We start from the raw sequence: 17,311 nt of genomic DNA, 5'->3' as shown, positions 1-17,311 counted from the left end.
CCCACCTTCCAAGGGATCAACGACCTCTCAAAAGGAACGTATCGTACCATCAGAGGCCCTATCTTTATCCACATCATCACATCATCTATCCAACCTGACCTATGCTGAAGTATTCTTGTACAACAGTAGTTTAATTATAAAACTGTAAGTCTTATGAAGAATTTAGTAAGTCAAATGGAAGAGACCACGACGCAGGGAATCCACATCCCAGAGAGAGGATAGGGAATTCTACGATTGCGAAGCCAGCTCACCTAGACCTTCCTTTCTCCATTGTTTTTTAATTGCAGCCTTCTTTTTTGTTAGATAGTACCGGTAACCTCACAGCTAGGGCTTTTCTCAACGAATAAGTATCGCAGTACAGCGAGGTAATGGCGGTTTTAAAGGGACCATAGGAACCAATTTTGTGTTCTAATTTTCAGAGTGCTCACAGTTAGCCTTAAGCTGGGTTAGGGCTAGTATTCAATAACAAAACATGTTTCGTATACAATACTTTATTGAAATGAGTACAATTGACAAGATTATAATGGCTCTTAAATCTTTGATTAACATTTAATTAAAGACTCTGGTACCTAATAAAGTTTTAAATAGGGGTTCCTTATTGAGAACTGAGCATATACGTATATATGTCGACATTTTTGGTCCGTCAGCGGTACGACTAGTCGAGGATCCTCCGATTAGGTTTGAGAAGTTCATCATCCATCTTCTTGAAAGGCTGTTTACGAAGGCTCAGCTTGGACGTGGCATACGCCATAGAAAGGTGATACAATCTCATAATTTAAGGTCCTTTTGAACTCACTGGCGTAAACCAATTCTGGATAGTGGTTAAAGGCAGACATCAGAATATTTTTTTACATGGGAAAAAGGGCTGTAGGCTCATCTGATGTTAAGTGATACCACCCACGGCCACTCTCAATGCCATAGCCCTCGCCACTGTGTTGACAGCCCTTTAAGAATTGGTTCGCTCTTTTCTTGAAGGACTGGTTCGGAAATACTACAGTGGGCAGCTGCTTCCAGTGGTTGCGTGCTGCAAAAACTGCCTTAAAAACGATCAGTTGGGGAACGAAGGACGTCGAGGTGATACGGATGGTATTATGGTGGAACCCTCTCCATAGTAAATGCGGTAGAAGATGCAGAGACCCCATCTCTACGCAATGCCTAGGGATCAAGCAGCTCGGAAAGGGATTGGTCGTTGACCATTTGAATTGTATCCGACATTCATCCGATTTTCCCATAAAAGACCACAGAGAAATTTCATACATTTTTTTAAATTATTTATTTTATGTTCGCTTTTTAAATTATTTATTTTATGTTCGCGTTTAAATAATATATTCAAACTATAAAAATATATATAAATGTGTATTATGAGCCATGAGGAGTATTCTATTTGATTTTATATAATCTCAATCCTTAAGTAGTAATATCATAATCAAAATTAATTTGTTTTTTTTTTCATCATTGTTGACCGTCAACCATATCGCTCGCTTCCAAGACCTGAAAAAATATATAATGAAACCTTTGATTCTCAGTTTAACATTAAATATGACATTAACTTTAAATCTGAAATTAACTTTAAATCGGACATTGACTCTGAATTTGACATTAACTTATTAATTTTGTTCATACTCACTCTCTTAATCTTCTTTCCGTACATAGACCAAAAAGTGACTTTGACCTCAGTAGGTTTGCCTGTATGTGCGTCAAATACCCTGCAACTGTTGAACGGCGGGCAATACAAGTGTAGAGATACGGCACCGTCTACATGTGATGGATTCTCCATTCTGTGCAGGCCTAGGGCATCTGAAAAATAAGGAATTTATCAGCTACTATGTTTGGACTGTATTTAAAGAAGATTTCCAGTTGTTTCTGAATCTGTTTCGCTGTTTGACTAAGGAAAGTAAACAACTTCCTGTACCTGATACTGTCGACACGAGCGAGTGTTAAATGCGTACCAGTGAAAGCTGGGATTCGAACCTATGAAAGATGAGACATGCCACTAGGCAATCACTGCCGCAACGGCATCTATTGCTGCGAAGCTGGTATTAATAATCTGCTTATGATGGGCGGGGATATGCCCTCTATAGCAAGCCGCACAGATGAAAAGATAGACTGTAAAGATGGTGAAAGAAATCCATGGACCGAGATATTTGGAAAGAGCTGGAGGCGGCCTTTACCTGTGATGGTGTTCCGATCAGTGGTGATTGAAGTTATGGTATTACGACAAGAAGAAAAATGTATATAACGAATCTAAACTGTCTATTAGACATTTGTAGCAAATGGAAATTAAACGGGCTTTTGACAAAATGACAAATTGACTTTAAGCTACTAAATTTGTTCATTTGATTACAAACATTTAACTCGTCTATTGAACTTATCTTCGCAAGGTAGCGTTCGGGGGCCACGTTTCTTCTCCGGCTTTACAAGCCGTCGAGCACTATAGTCGTTTTCACTATATGATGATAGTGAAAACGTGGTTTATTGTAACGAATTTTCGAATTAGTTCAGTCGATCCAGTGATTACCACACAACCCTCTTTACATGATTTCTCTCTATTACTATTTTTATTCATCTATCTCTTTTTATTATATATGATTGCATAGTTAAATATATATGCAATAACTATAAAATCTGTGAAATTATCATATTTTCTATACGATAAAAATTACCAAAACCAAGACTTTTAGTCTATTGTAAAAAAAAAAGTTTTTCAATAAATATTTGAAAGATATATTATAATATGTAATGATAACGGTTTTTAGGCTACGTTTTATTCTCCTTTTGAGTTTTGCAACATAAATCTTTCATATCATTTTTTTTATATAGAACCGGAGGCAAGCGGGCAGGAGTCTCGCGGGATGTTAAGTGATACCACCGCCCATACAAACTCAATGCCAGAGCTTAATTCGAATTGGTTCAGAAATACTTATTAGGCAGCTGGTTCCATATAGTGGTATTGCGTGGCATAACCTGTCTTAAGATACGCTCAATTGTGGACCGACGGACGTCGAGGTGATACGGGATAAATTTCGTATTCAGCCTCGATGTCCGATGATGAAACTCAGCTGCAGCTGCTCCGAATAACTCATTTAAACACTCTTCGTAGTAAATACGGTAGAAGATGTAGAGTGACCCCACATCTCTCTGCAATGCTAAGGAATCAAGCCGCTCGAATAGGGATTGGTCGTGTGGCTTTGCTGGCCACAAATGGTGCTTTTTTAGCGGAAAAACTTGTGTCTTCTTGGGTTAAATTGGACTAGATTTGGTATTAGGATTAGATCTTAAAGTATGAAAGTTTTCACATTTAAGGGCTGCCAGTCCGCCTACTAGACCAATTAAGCAGAACACTCACCATTTATATAACACACATCATTAATTTCCATTCGGGTCCTTCCAACTTCTTTCATACTCTTAATGTCATAGTTTTCCCTGAATTCATCGAATTCATCCTCACAGTTGACATTATCTCCGCCAATCTGACAGTTCCCATTCTCTTTGCCATTTTGCTGGTTCCCGTTATCTCCATTAGTGCTGGTTGCGTCAGAATTTTCTAAATCTTCACCCTCCAAACAACATCTTTTCGCTTTACGCTTCATCTTCTTTATGACCTCGGGTTGGACGTTGTCCGGCCAGTCATACCTGGAATATCCTTATGTAATAGTGAAATGTGGCCTGTAATATTTACTTAGGGAAGGAAAAGATCTTAGGAAACTGGCATTAGATGTGTCAGGCACAGAAGGTTGATCACCTACTTCTCTATTAAGAAAATGATCATGAAACAGATACAGAAATCCAGAGGCCAAGACCAAGGGTGTTTTTTCAAGGTTGTTTCCATGTTGGTTTTCAATATCTTAGTAAGATATCCTTCGAAAAGTATCTCTGGATCTACTTAACTAATTTTGATAATTTTTTTACCAAGTCATGTTATTTTTGAGTTTCAGGTGATTAACCTGCTGCCTAATGAGAGATGTTTGAGTTAAAGAGAAAAGGGTGGAGTTTTGGCCTAGTGGCTTCAGCGTGTGATCCCTGAGGTCGTGGGTTCGATCGTGTGTGCATCAATGGACTTTCTTTTTACGTGCGCAATTAACATTCGCTCAAACAGCGATGGAATACATCGGTGGGGTACAAGGTGAGACCCAAAATAATATTTTAATAAGCAAGTAGGTGATCAGCCTTCTGTACATGGCACAGGGTCTAAAGCCGGCTTGCTAAAGATGTTTCTTCACCAAGAGTATTAAATGCGCAAATTAAAAGAAAGACTTTGGGGGCAGCTGGATACACACAATATAAGGGATATTGTGAGTCCACGAAGACACAAAGACAACACTGCTTAAAAAAATAGGAACTTGGCAACTAGTTGGAATAAAGATGTTCTTAAATATTCAATTTACCTGACTTCCTCTAAGCTCCCACTTAATAACTTCATGAAGCAATGCGAGTCTGCATGGTCGTGGATGGCTGACGCGTGACCTGGACCCCAGCAGAGGATCATGATGTTGAAAGCCCCATTTCCCTCGTCAACCAGGTTTCTCGTATACCTAAAATTGGGATATATAGAGTGATTTGATGGAGGAAACCGATTCTACTGCTCTGTTCGTGTCGAGCAGCAGTGGAGGAAATGTAGGGGTCATATACCCAACACAAACTTAAACTTTTTTCTTAGAACAGGAGGAAACCATATGTGATAGACCATTGAAGCTCACTACTCTAGTAGGCTTGTTGCTGGCCAATGAAAAATCTATAAAAATACCTCAACAGGCAGCTTGTTACGACAAACATGTAGGAAGGTCTGTACGTTGCCGGCTTGTCAAGAATCAGTACGCTCTTTTCTTGAAAGTTAGGGTGCCGTCGAATAGAAATTATAAATATGACATGCTGGATTAAGCAAGCTTCTTCTCAGTCGTATCCTGCTGGCTGCTCTGCTAGGGCTATCGGTCCTCTTTGTTTGGTCTAAAGCTTTCTTTAGCGCAGTATTATGGTAAGACTTTTGCCTTCCACCTAGTCAAAGAAAGCTTGTCCAGGTTATCTGGTTCACGACCAAAGAAAGTTAGTATGTTGGTGTCTAATCGCTAGTTCTATCGATTGGTATGGTCTTACACCAAGTGAGAAGAATGGCCCTTATCATTTTTCCCCAAACCCCTATTATAAATATACATAATTTTTATAAGACAGAACAACCTTACTGGGTCAACTAGTACATAATTCCTTATAAGGAAATTGAGAACTGGTCATTCGCGCGACCTCAAAGTGAGGCCAAGATATTTTTATTTACAAGTATAAAGTATTTACACAATTGCAATAATAACATAAGATAAATTGGATACTTATTCGTTGATGAAAGCACCAACTCTGGGGCCACCTACCAGGCGTCAACATAAATCTTTATTTAGCTGTGCACACAACCCCACGGCCCAAGAGTCTCTTGACACTGTTATAATGCTGGCATTTCCTCGCTGTATTGCGATACTTATTTCTTGAAACAATCTTTACCCAGCACTTGAACCCTAATACTCCAAACAAAATCAAAGTTCGAGGAAAGACTCTTATATTTGAGCCGTTTATTATTTTCTACTCTGCTCCAGCTTATATTACTTTTAATGCCTTCAGAAAGTGTTGTGAGGTGAGTTCTAACAACATGCTGGTAGCGGAGACGCTCTTGGCTTGGTAGGTCACGGACTGCGGCGTAGCGCGATATAGTTCAGCTCAGGACCTATCCGTCCTGGATAGGATAAGAATTTTTCAATTCGAAAATTCAAAATAATTAATTCATATAGGTAACACATTGTAGACATATTAACGTCAAAAAAGAAATATATATGAGAAGAGAGAAGAACTGGAAATAAACTCTCTGCCACCCTGCACGGCGCAGCACGGGTGCTGGAGTAATTATAATTTATTTTGATTATTATGGTTGAACATTGAAAGTATTCAAAGATCTACTCGACACCTTGCATTCATTCACAGGATGTTCTCATAGGCACCCGAACCATCAGTGACTTAGAAAGTTTAAAATAATATAACTGGTCGGAGATCTCTAGCGAGTTGTTACACAATTTGCAAAAATATGGTCAAATACAGGATATTGTCGTCCTGTAATTATTTAAATAAAAATCAGCAGAATTTGTTGTAAGCAAAAATCACTAGTAAAATTTAAAATTAAAAGTGTAATATTTTTATTATTGACTTATGATTGTCTGTTTAAAGTAATAAATTATAATATTAAGCAGGAACTGGATTTTAAATAATATTTGTAAACACTTTACGGCTGTGTATTTAAAAACTCGTTCAAAATTTCCATAGATTGACGCAATTGATAATATTTACATTAAGATTATGTTGCTTGGCCATTTTCAGTTCATGTTAAAGACGCAAGCTGTATTTTATCACAAAATTATTGGTCTTAGTACGTAAAAAACCAAGTCTTGCAACGATGTCTGTCTTAAGTTATTACGTAAATAACGTAACATCTTATAATGACCATATCAATATTGAACACTAATTTTATTTTTGAAGCTTCTATGCCTGCTAGATGTGCCCGTATTGACGATGGTTCAGTCTGTCAGTAAGTGAGTGATAAAATTAAGAAAGTTTGATTTGTTGTAATTCTTACAGGACTGGTTCAAATTGAACGAAATTTGAAATGTTCCCGGTAACTGAAGATTCAGGCTTAAAGTTATGAGGTCAAAAAGGCCTGCTTCGAGAAAAGTATGGGTGTGTCACTATATATATATTTGTTAAACTTGACGGGTGTACTGCTGAAGTTTAGCAGTTTAGAAGTTAGAAGTTTTCTTAAGTTCTGTGTTTACGAATGTTTAATATAAATCTATGTTTGTCCACATTAGTAGTAATGATGTAGAGGATGTCGCAAGTATAATTCCAGGAAAGAGCGTACCAATACTTGAAAGGCCGGCAAGGCACTTGCGAGCCATCTGGCAATGTGAGTGACCAGGTGAGCCTGCTGCCCGTTTGCCTCCTATTACACAAAAAAGTTCGGAAATACCAGTTTTGGACACTATGGACACTCAATTCGGGCTCGCGGGTGCTTTGGCGGCCTTTTAAGAATTGGTATGCTCTTTTCTTGAAAGACCCTAAGTTGAATTGGTTCAGAATAACCAATCGCCTCTGGACACTCAATGACAGAGGACACGCGTTGCCAGTCTTTTAAGAATTGGTACGCTGTCATCTTGAAGGACCCTAAGTCACCAAGAGATCAAGCCACTCGAAAAGTGGCTGGTCGTCGAAGATTCAAACCACTACGGTCAATTGGAGGGAGCTTTCGCCCAGAACTCCATGTGGATCCGAATTTTCGCTTTATAAAGTTGAAAGTATTATTATTATAAATAAAAAAACTCATACAATTATTAATTGAACACTGTTTGATTATCTTATCAGTCAAGTGTTTAAACAAAGAACTCTTGTACGAAGAAAACATTCTTTATCAATACAGTGTTCATTCTTTCCCAAGTACCACTTAACCCAGGCTCTAAGGACTTTTTTATTTTGTTATCAGCTATCTTCGTGTCCATACTTCGGTAAGCATGATGTTCTATAGTATAAAGATTTCGGTAAAGACTTAATTGCCAAACTTTAGAGTAAAACTGTAGCTTATTTCTCTATTGTCTATCGTTTCCGCAGCATATAGGAATTTATATTGGGCTTTTCATTTGGGTTATACTATCGTAATTTCATACACTAACTTTTTTTAAATACGTAGCCCATGTACATGATAGTAGGGTTCTAATCGTGTAAGGACTTTTCAATTCCAGTTTTGGAGCCTATTCAATGAAATCAAATGTTATATTTTTATATACAACGAACGAAGGCAGACGTGAGAAAACCATTTAAACTGATACAGAAATCTGAAGCCAGGTCTAACATAAAGGTTTATTCGTAGGATAAAACTTTGTGAGGAAATTCTGCCTGAGACACGAGTCAGCCACGCCTGTTCAACAATGCATGTATAGCATTTTTTAAAGAGAAGTATAAACCTCCAGACCCATCTTGATTCCCCATAAAATAACCTCAAAATGGCGGCGCTACGACCGCGCTCGTGTCACAGTTCTATCGTAATGAATTGATCCCTTGACTATACAGTTGTTTATTTGGAAGTAGAGGATACATTCGAAACCAAACTGTTTCCCCGTTTTTATTAGGCTTTTTGGATTAGGTATGGCAGCAAAATTAAAGGTGAAATTGCAGTCATTATATTTTACCTATATTGCTGAAGGTCTGCACAGTAATAATATATGGATCTCAAACTTGGATACACACGAAAGCGCAGCATATCAAATGTGCCAAAGATCGATGGAACCGTCTATTATAGGAAAGAAAAGATATATAGACAATGCATCATTAAACACAACAAAGGTAGCAGATGTAATAAACAGACTATAAAAATAAGTAACTACGTGGTAATGGAGGGCACATGTCATGAGGATTAGGAAAATGAAGCAATAAAGTACTATACTGGTGCCAAAGGTACACATAAACAAAAACGAGGAAGACAACTTTGAAGGTGGACAGACCACAATAAGGATACAGTAAATATGGAAAAGAGTGGCACGGTGCAGACTGAAATAGGATTTAGAGGAGACCTTTGCGAGGGGCACACAACACAATAGAAATATAAATATTTTTATGTCTGATACAAGAGGCTTCATTATACCTGAAACGGTCATATTTCGCGTACTTCCGCCAGTCCTTCGGGTCTGATTTATATCCGAGCATCAGTTTCTGAACATCCTGTATATTGACGTGGCTGTGCGAGAACACCCTGTGCAACTCCTCGATCAACTTCTCCAAGCCAGTTATATCTCTGTAATAAAAATTCTCGATTGAGTTGATCTCAACCTTGTTGTTCAGATTTCACGCTGCTGCTCAACCTGTCACGCCTCACGTGGTTGTTCTAATAACAGCTGAAGGTGAGCGATACACCAACAGCTCACTAAAAAATGTTTAACATACACAGTGTTTAAGATATTAAAACAATAAATCGGATTTATATATTCCTTTGTCTTTATCTCCTCTCAAAGTGGCAAAGACTAGCCCTTAATTATCGTGAACCCTTTGAAATCCCACCACCTTGAACCTGGAGTACGTCTGTTGCGTAGTGCCTTCGTGTTATCTATGTATTAGGGTACATCTGTAGCATTATAGGGTTCTTAGGTCTACCCTCTTATATAGTTAGTTATCTAGTACATACACTATATATAATATACATATACTCCTGACATTTTTTACATGTAAATTTAGACACAAATTTCATAGTTAAAAAGGTAGGTTTAGTAATCAAAAGACAAACAAGTTCGCAGGGCAAGCTAGCTTTTGAATGTAAATCATGAGACATTTGGAAATAAATATAAAAATCCTTGTAGGGTTATTGGGTCACTTGAAATAATAAAAGATTAAACACTCGCGTATAACAATAGTATATAAGCGAAAAAATGGAATGATAATTGCTATTTAACGAATAAATGCAAAGTAATAGTAGATCTGTACTCTCGGGCGTAACTCCGATGATTTTAGGGAATCGCAAAGCTTATAAAACTAAGAAAGTCTGAGCAAAATATACAGCCTTAGCTCGTACAATCCTCTTTAACTCTCTAGCAATAATTAAAGATTTATGGGCGACTGACGATGAACCCACAGCTGGTGTTTTCCTATTCAATGATACAGTGAGAAACAGCCATTAAAGGTACTGTATAAAATAATACAAATTAATACATGAAACATAAGGAAAATGTCAAAATATATAAACTAATTTGAATACATATACCGAAATTAACAGTACTACGATAATATACTTACACGTCAAGTTTAAGCGGTCTGTCAACACACAATTGTCCTATATCAACGTTGTCTATGCATTCTGATACCTTCGTTTTGCAATTTGCAGTCTCTATCTCCATAGCTGCAATAAGAAAAAAACAGTTTTATTTATATACTAGCTGCAAGATGTTCTATAGCGTTAAGCTTTCGGTCAAAACTTTTAAATGCAAAAAAATGTCTTCTATAAAACTGTAGTACATTGCTCTATTGTCAATAGTTTTCGCAGCATAATCTTTATTGGTCTACACACCTTGGGTTACACTTTTATTATAGTATAGTGGGCAAACTGGCATGAGACTCACCCGGTGTTAGGTGATACAACTATCAATGCCAGAGGGCTGTGCGTTGCCGACCGTCTCTAGTACCACCTGGATTTGATTCTGGTACGAAAAGATCCGACCCGACCTCACCATATGCTGGCTGCGTTTTAGGTCTCTTTGAATCACATATACTCGTATATATATATATATATATAATAAACCATAAGTGGTCAAACGATGAAGATTCGAGCTGGTCATTTCCCAAAATGATATATTCTGTGATCGTGCCCTATATTTTATCACTATTAACTAGTATTGTTTATTGATTTATTGTCTATTGGAATATTTTAGATTATATAACGCAATTCACCCGACATCAATGGCCTGATATTTTGGGTTTGAATTTTATTTTATTATTAAATGTATATTAAAGATTATTTTATCGCCTCTAAAACATAAATAAAAATAATGTTTTATCTATCTTAATTGGTCCGCCCAGATTGTTGACAGCCAGTATCGTTTACATATGTTATCTTTGAAAGCACAATATTCATATTCCAAATTCAAATAAGGGCTACTTCCGAGGTTGCGATTCGCGCGTTTTTATTTTATTTTTCGCGCCCGAATAATTATCGTCTGCCAGTAACAATTGCATTCTGTTTTGATCTCTTTGGTGACCGTTTAATACAATATCGACATTCCGCGTTTTTTTATAACATTTACATTTTAATTTTATGTTTCTTTTAATTCATCAATACAATATCCGCATTCGAAATTCAAATCTGTTGGCTTAAATGGCTTTTAAATTGATAGTATGCACAAATTGTTTGCAATATATTCTTAGTACGATAATATGTCAACAAAAACAAAATATATTATGATAAACACTACGTCATACAGATATCTTGTTGATGAGGCAATTTTGTGACGCTCATTACTCAATGTATATTTATAAACGGTCATATCTGCCTGACACACTAATATAATATTCAAAATTAACATTTTGTTCCCCACGGGGTTCAAAAACTTTAAGATGCAAATTGGCATCTTGCCTCCAGAGCTGGTGTTTTCAACGAATTAAGAATATGCCAGCTTGATGACCATACTTGTAGTTTTCCTCTATTTTTAATATTGAGCAGGGCCTCTCAGTCACTGAAGCCAATGGAACCACTGCTGAGGTCGTTCGGCCACGGCTGTGGACTAATGGACTTTCTACATGCGCATTTAACATTCGTTCGTAAAGGAAAACATCGTGAGGAAACCGGCTTGCCTTAGACCCAACACGACGGCGTGTGCCAGGCACAGGAGACTGATCACCTGCCAATTGAGAAATGATGATACAGATACAGAAATCTGAGGCCCATAGCTAAAAAAGTTGTAGCGCCACTTCAATTATGTCAATAATTTAGATCTGGGCTTCAATACCTCTCTTAATAGACAAGTAGATCAGTACTCAAAGGAAGCCTGTGGACTTGCTGCCTGTGGTCTGGGGACTTGGTGGTTCTAAGGTGACGAACATGTCTCCGCTTATCTCGATGGTATACAATTAGATAAGGTCAAATACTTCGGGCATTTCGTTGCTTCTACTCTGAGAGATGATGCTGACGTTGAAGGTCGCTGTTAGAGTTATGGTCTCTGGGGGTCACTTTTTATAGCAGCCTGTTGTCTGTTTGCTGTGGTGTACTAAAAAACATAAAATGCCTTTTGTGTTCAGTGTGTTTTTGGACCAAAAAAAGATAGAGGCATGCGAGATGTGGAACTCCTCTAACAAGAGAAGAATGTTGCAAATACCATGGACTGCAAAAATCCTCCACACTACTAAAAGACTGTCGACTATCATATACAAATGGGTTCTTAGCTAAGTGGCCATTTTGCCAGGAGACAACCGAATAGTCTTGACAAGCTGGTATGGTAGGAGGAGTGATTGCAGGACAAGTCGGGAGTCGATGGCGTACCCCTTGGGTTGACCAAATTAAGAGAATTACGGGTCTCAAGTCTCAACATTATTGCACTGAGACAAGCTGCAAGAGTGGTGAGGGGGCAGCAAGTCAAGGTATCGCTTAGGGCTTTTCAGGCAGCCACGAGCTTGTGTAATACTGCTTTTATGTGCTAGAGAGCTGTATCTCTGGTAAGCGTGGGGTCAGGAGGAACCATAACAGTATGCTGCCGGTAATAGTGGGAAGGCTGGAATGACCATGGGTCATTCATATATATATAAACCTCAAAACGAACGAATACAAAACACTGTTTAGACATGATGCGTTTCAATTAACATATAGTTGACATCCATTGACATTTATTATAAATATTGACTTATAAACCTCTCTTCAGAGTTTATTACGTTGAATGCGAGACACTACAAACAAGATGGCGGATTCCGATCAGCTGTGTTACATTATTTGATTTAATTAAATATAACATACTAAAACTGCCAACTAAAACTTGCCTGTATATATGTTAAGGAAATATTAGATGTACAAGCCATATTTAATTACTCTTAGCATTAATTATATGTTATTAACTTATAAACCTCTGTTAAGTAAAATATAGAATACAGAAAGAAGAATAACTAAGGTAGCAGATGTCACGTAAGTTGAAAGAGACGTGGATGTACCACGGACAAGAGGAACAGAAAACTGGAGCAAGTATTAAACTCAGTACCGCTGACCTTAGAGCTGTAGCTTTCCTGAACGGATAAGTATCGTTAGCAATAAGCGATCAAACACAGTGACCAATCTTTTTTTTAATTCACCGATTTTTAATTATAATTATTAGGTTAATAATATTGTAAATACTGTATATTTGTGTCTTGCTAAATATGTTTTTTTATTAAATGAGTGTCATTGATTGCCTTGGCGACCCTGAGGTCGAGGTACTCCGTACTGCGGCTTGGACTTTTCGCACTCGAAGGGAAACGCCGTGAGGGAACCGGTTAGCATATGACCGTGATGAAGGCAACTGCCTATTAATCATGCGTCTCGATGACTCTCAAATGTCAAGATGTATATAGCGGGAAATACTTCAAGAGCGCGTTTAAGGTGTGACGTTATCAATAGGAAGGAAGGTATACTGATTCTCCAACATGAGGAGAGGACTCGACCAATCCAACCACTGACTGACCTGAAGACCTCAGTGGCTGTGAGTATATCTCAGTGGTTATGCATACGCTTCCTTTCTTGGACATCAGTTCAGGCCCCTCAGGCCCCTCAGGCTACTCAGAGCCCCTTCTGATGCACCCATATCCCCTTGGTATGGAAGAGGTGAGGAGATCAAGGGCCTCGAATCGTTTCTCACCATCTGCCCGAAATGTCTGTATGTATATGCTTAGGTGGAAAAGTTTCGATAGCGCGTTTAAGATAAGATATGTCTTCATCGATCGTAATTACGCTAATTATGATTATATATTATAATCTGTCTCATCAATTTCTGTTGATTTATTTTTTCTTTACACAGACTAAACAGTTCCAAATACCAAAAAACTATGGAAAATTTAGCAACTGTCGCCGACGCTTTGATGACCGAATTTCCACCAATTGTCTTTTAAGCGTTAAAAGTGGTTCAGGGATTTCTCAAAGAAGATAACCCAGAAGCATGCTAAAAATATCACAAAAACAATAGCCTTGTTTCCAAAACTTTCCAAAAAAACCAAAAGAAAATTTACCAGTAGGTAAAATACAATGTAGCATTAGGAAACGCATATGCTTGCATTGTTAGGTTTTGGTTTGTCCTCCGTACGACATAGGCCTCCTCCGGTTCCACTCGTGTCTGTTGTCGACCTGATGACTTTTCGATACTGCTTTTCGCTGTATTAATGTAATTGTTCTTGGATATTATTAGATTTTTCAGTATTTTGAAACGAAGAAATATTCTAGAGCTTTTTTTCAGCGGTGTTGGCCTAATGGCTTCAGCGTGCGACATCCCTGAGGTCGTAGGTTTAATGTCCGGCAGTGCACCATCGGACTTTCCTTCTATATGCGCATTAAACATTCGCTCGAACGGTGAAGTTTCCTTCACCGTTCGAGCGAAACATCGTGAGTAAACCGTCTTGCCTTAGACCCAAAAAGTCGACGGCATGTGTCAGGCACAGAAGGCTGATCACCTTGCATATTACATTATCAAATGACCATGAAACAGGTACAGAAATAAAAGGTTGTAACCATTGATTAATTTATTTTTGAGTTTATTAGTTTAATATCAGGAAAACACAAGCGGCTAGAATTAAGCGTCAAATAGATTATATATGTCCAATCAATCCATAAACGAGTATGACGATCGATAGTTATTTTAACAAGGTAATAAACTGCAACATTATTCCCATTCATTGCAGTCCGTTCACTCTAATGATACAACGATTATATAGTCGGATAGATATATCGTCACTCCATCAAAAGAAATATGTTTATTATGGAATATAACATACAGGTATCACTTATTCCACGTCATTAAATTTGTAACGCAAATATCGCTCATCGGCAAAGAAGACTAGGTGTAGGCCGAGGGAAAATCCGGCGTAAAAAACTCTCGGTACTCTTAAAGTAACAAATCATCATACAAAATCACTATGGCAAACATAGAGAAGAAACCATAAAGACTAGACAGTCTATAGACATATCAATCGATCGATATAGACATCGTCATTAGAGGGCAAGCACAAAAGACCGGAGTATCGTAAAGAATTTAATTTGGATTGATTTCTTTTAACATTACCAGTAACACTTTTAGCTTTAATTATAACGAGCTGCGGGTTCAATGCGCCGCTGTCACTCTTAATCACAATCTACTCAATCTCAAATCATGGAGACCCAACTCGGTCCAATGTCTCATCACCACAATGCTCCACTGAATACTCAAGAACAACCCTGAACGCACTGTCCTAAGTCAAGATGGCGCTTCACTCGAGGCATTTACTCGTCGTAACAATATTCGCTAAGTAATGCTTCTAAATTATGAATCTTTTGATAGAAGAAATATCAATTATTTACCAAAGTAACAATAAAAATCAACTGTCAATTGACTCGATCAGAACATTTCGTGATTAGCATTTACAATTTAATTTAATTTATTCGTAATAATTAATAGATAGGAAATGAAAACAAATTTAAAACTGGTCCCTGTGGTACACCTTCTTGAAGGTATTTTCTCCCTGTATTGCGAGACTTATGAACAGCTCTGGGACCAAGTTAAATCTAATCTAATCAAATTAGCCGTGCTCTTGTACCCCACAGCCGAAGACTACTCCAAAGGAAACCATCAAAGTTGAATGAAAGACATATTTTTGCATTGTGCTTGTCCGAGGGAGGTAAGACGGGGCTAAAAGCACGTCTCATCTTCCAGGGGATCAAGGAGATCATCCCGCTACTTGTCATCGTCTCTTGCGATGCCTGTTGTATTTATTATTCTTAAAAGTTACCGGTTAAAAGCCATTAGGAAAAAACACAATTTTTCAAATTGTAAACGTAAAATAAATTCGTAAATGAATGATCTTCTTTTGTCTCACTAACTGACGGCTCAGGAGTGATCGAAGATTCTTTATTATGCTGCTTAATGCATCCTGAATGTAAAGCATTTATGGGTATTGTATACTAAACTTATACTTTTCTTAACAGACATTTTAGTTTATATCTTATAAATTATGTCCGAATACAAAATGGAAGCCAGTTGCTGTAAATCCAAATCATTTGATAACCCAACCAACATGACCAGAGAAGCTATGAAGCTACATACAGAACAAAACATGTGTATTTTTCAATACACAATTATTATTTAGCACACTGGCAGCTTCATAAGCTGATGTGCTCGTATTTGGGGATTTAAAGGGGGTTAAAAGAGTTCAAAGATGGTGCTCTAATTACACTTATAATGAATGCATAAAACATATAATATCGCTACTGTATACTCTGCGCTACATATAATGACGTCCATTATGATAGCATTCAGAAGCAACATATCTGTGCAACAGATTCTGACCCTCGGTATCACGACCTTGGCCTTCGTCGTGTATATCCCCTGTTCGGAACCGACTTTTAGGAGAACCCTTGTTTGTCAATAAAAGTATAAGCCACACATAATGGCGTGCAAATTTGTCTCAAAGGAATTTTACGTAGAAGTTGTTGATTCCTTAAATTCTTTGTAAAATTATACAGCATTAATAAAATAAATTATTACGATATCAAATTTATATAATAATTCACGCAAATATATAGAGAATAATATGTTTTTTTTTCCAAAAGTAGTACATAAAATAAGATATAAAAGTAGTTTCAGTAATAAATAACAATTTTATCGCAATTTGATTTCAAACGGCTTCATCGCTTAATTGATTCCGACATAGTGTTATGACGTATGATCAGTTGGCTTTAGATTATTAAAGTTCACAACATATATATCTGTATATGTTACAATGTGTTCTAAGATGTATGATAATTATGATAATGTTTTGCATAAAACGACAGATTAGTGCTCAAATAGGCACATAACAATGCTTTTGTTGAATTCATCAGTCCAGTACCAAGATCTGGAGAAGTCTATATTCTATTATATTTGAGAAGAATTCACATGAAAGGTATCTGAACTCCGGATGGTATTTAGGGTGATTCGTGTGGAAGGTTTAAGTATATATATATTTTAGTTTTATATATTTACATTACCAGACGGTGCGTTTACACACACACACACACACACATATATATATATATATATATATATATAACAAGAGCATTGCGTTGACTTAAAGAGAGAATAATACACACAAATAGAGAAACCTAGTTTTGATGATTCTTGAAAACTTTCATTAAAATATAAAGTTAATAAGACAAACAAAAATAATTGTTCCTGAACAACATTCCCAACAACTTAACTGGAGATGGGCAGGCCACGTAGCCCGTTATACAGATGACATATGGTGTATTACAGCTACCGAAAGGACTGGTCTTAAGGGAAAAAGGAACAAGGACATACCAGTAGAGCGATGGGCCGACAGGATGGAAAGGGTTTCTGGATAAAAATCGGAAGACGATGCCAAAAATTAAAATGTGGTGGAAATGGTTGGAGGATAAATAAAATTGTTTATATATGTGCTATGTAAGTTGTGGACGAATAAAAGTTTATTATTATTATTCACATACCTGTAAGATAATTTTCACAGATAATTTTGTTGCAAATTCACTTAAGCCACCGTCGTGTACGAATGATGGAAAGTAACTGCAGAACATGGAAGCCAGTGACGGCGT

The 17,311-nt window shown here is 37.3% G+C and overlaps 1 protein-coding gene across 2 annotated transcripts; it reads right to left on the bottom strand.

The window, feature by feature from the left end:
- Positions 1-1,343: 1,343 nt before the first annotated feature.
- Positions 1,344-17,311, bottom strand: LOC123718802 (cysteine dioxygenase type 1). 2 transcript variants are annotated; one of them, XM_045675700.1, is made up of 7 exons: positions 17,207-17,311; positions 9,802-9,904; positions 8,660-8,809; positions 4,386-4,532; positions 3,347-3,633; positions 1,628-1,797; positions 1,344-1,491 (listed from the first exon to the last, which is right to left on the bottom strand). In XM_045675700.1, exons 2-7 carry the CDS (start codon positions 9,900-9,902, stop codon positions 1,453-1,455), a joined length of 894 nt encoding a protein of 297 aa, XP_045531656.1. In that variant the 5' UTR covers positions 9,903-9,904; positions 17,207-17,311; the 3' UTR covers positions 1,344-1,452. The 2 variants fall into 2 exon arrangements, with proteins under 2 accessions (XP_045531656.1, XP_045531658.1); XM_045675702.1 differs by lacking the exon at positions 17,207-17,311 and adding an exon at positions 11,508-11,531.

The sequence above is a fragment of the Pieris brassicae genome, chromosome Z, assembly GCF_905147105.1.
Source record: "Pieris brassicae chromosome Z, ilPieBrab1.1, whole genome shotgun sequence".
NCBI classification, from domain to species: domain Eukaryota; kingdom Metazoa; phylum Arthropoda; class Insecta; order Lepidoptera; family Pieridae; genus Pieris; species Pieris brassicae.
The sequence above is the reverse complement of the archived record's forward strand: the minus strand, read 5'-3'. Positions and strand labels throughout refer to the sequence as shown.

Excerpts from the sequence above, each read along its gene's own strand:
- LOC123718802 (XM_045675700.1), bottom strand. The coding sequence starts at position 9,902 with ATGGAGATAGAGACTGCAAATTGCAAAACGAAGGTATCAGAATGCATA. Across the intron at positions 4,533-8,659 it reads GCGAAATATGACCGTTTCAG|GTATACGAGAAACCTGGTTG; the intron begins GTATAATGAAGC and ends TCCCAATTTTAG. Across the intron at positions 3,634-4,385 it reads GGGAGCTTAGAGGAAGTCAG|GTATGACTGGCCGGACAACG; the intron begins GTAAATTGAATA and ends AGGATATTCCAG.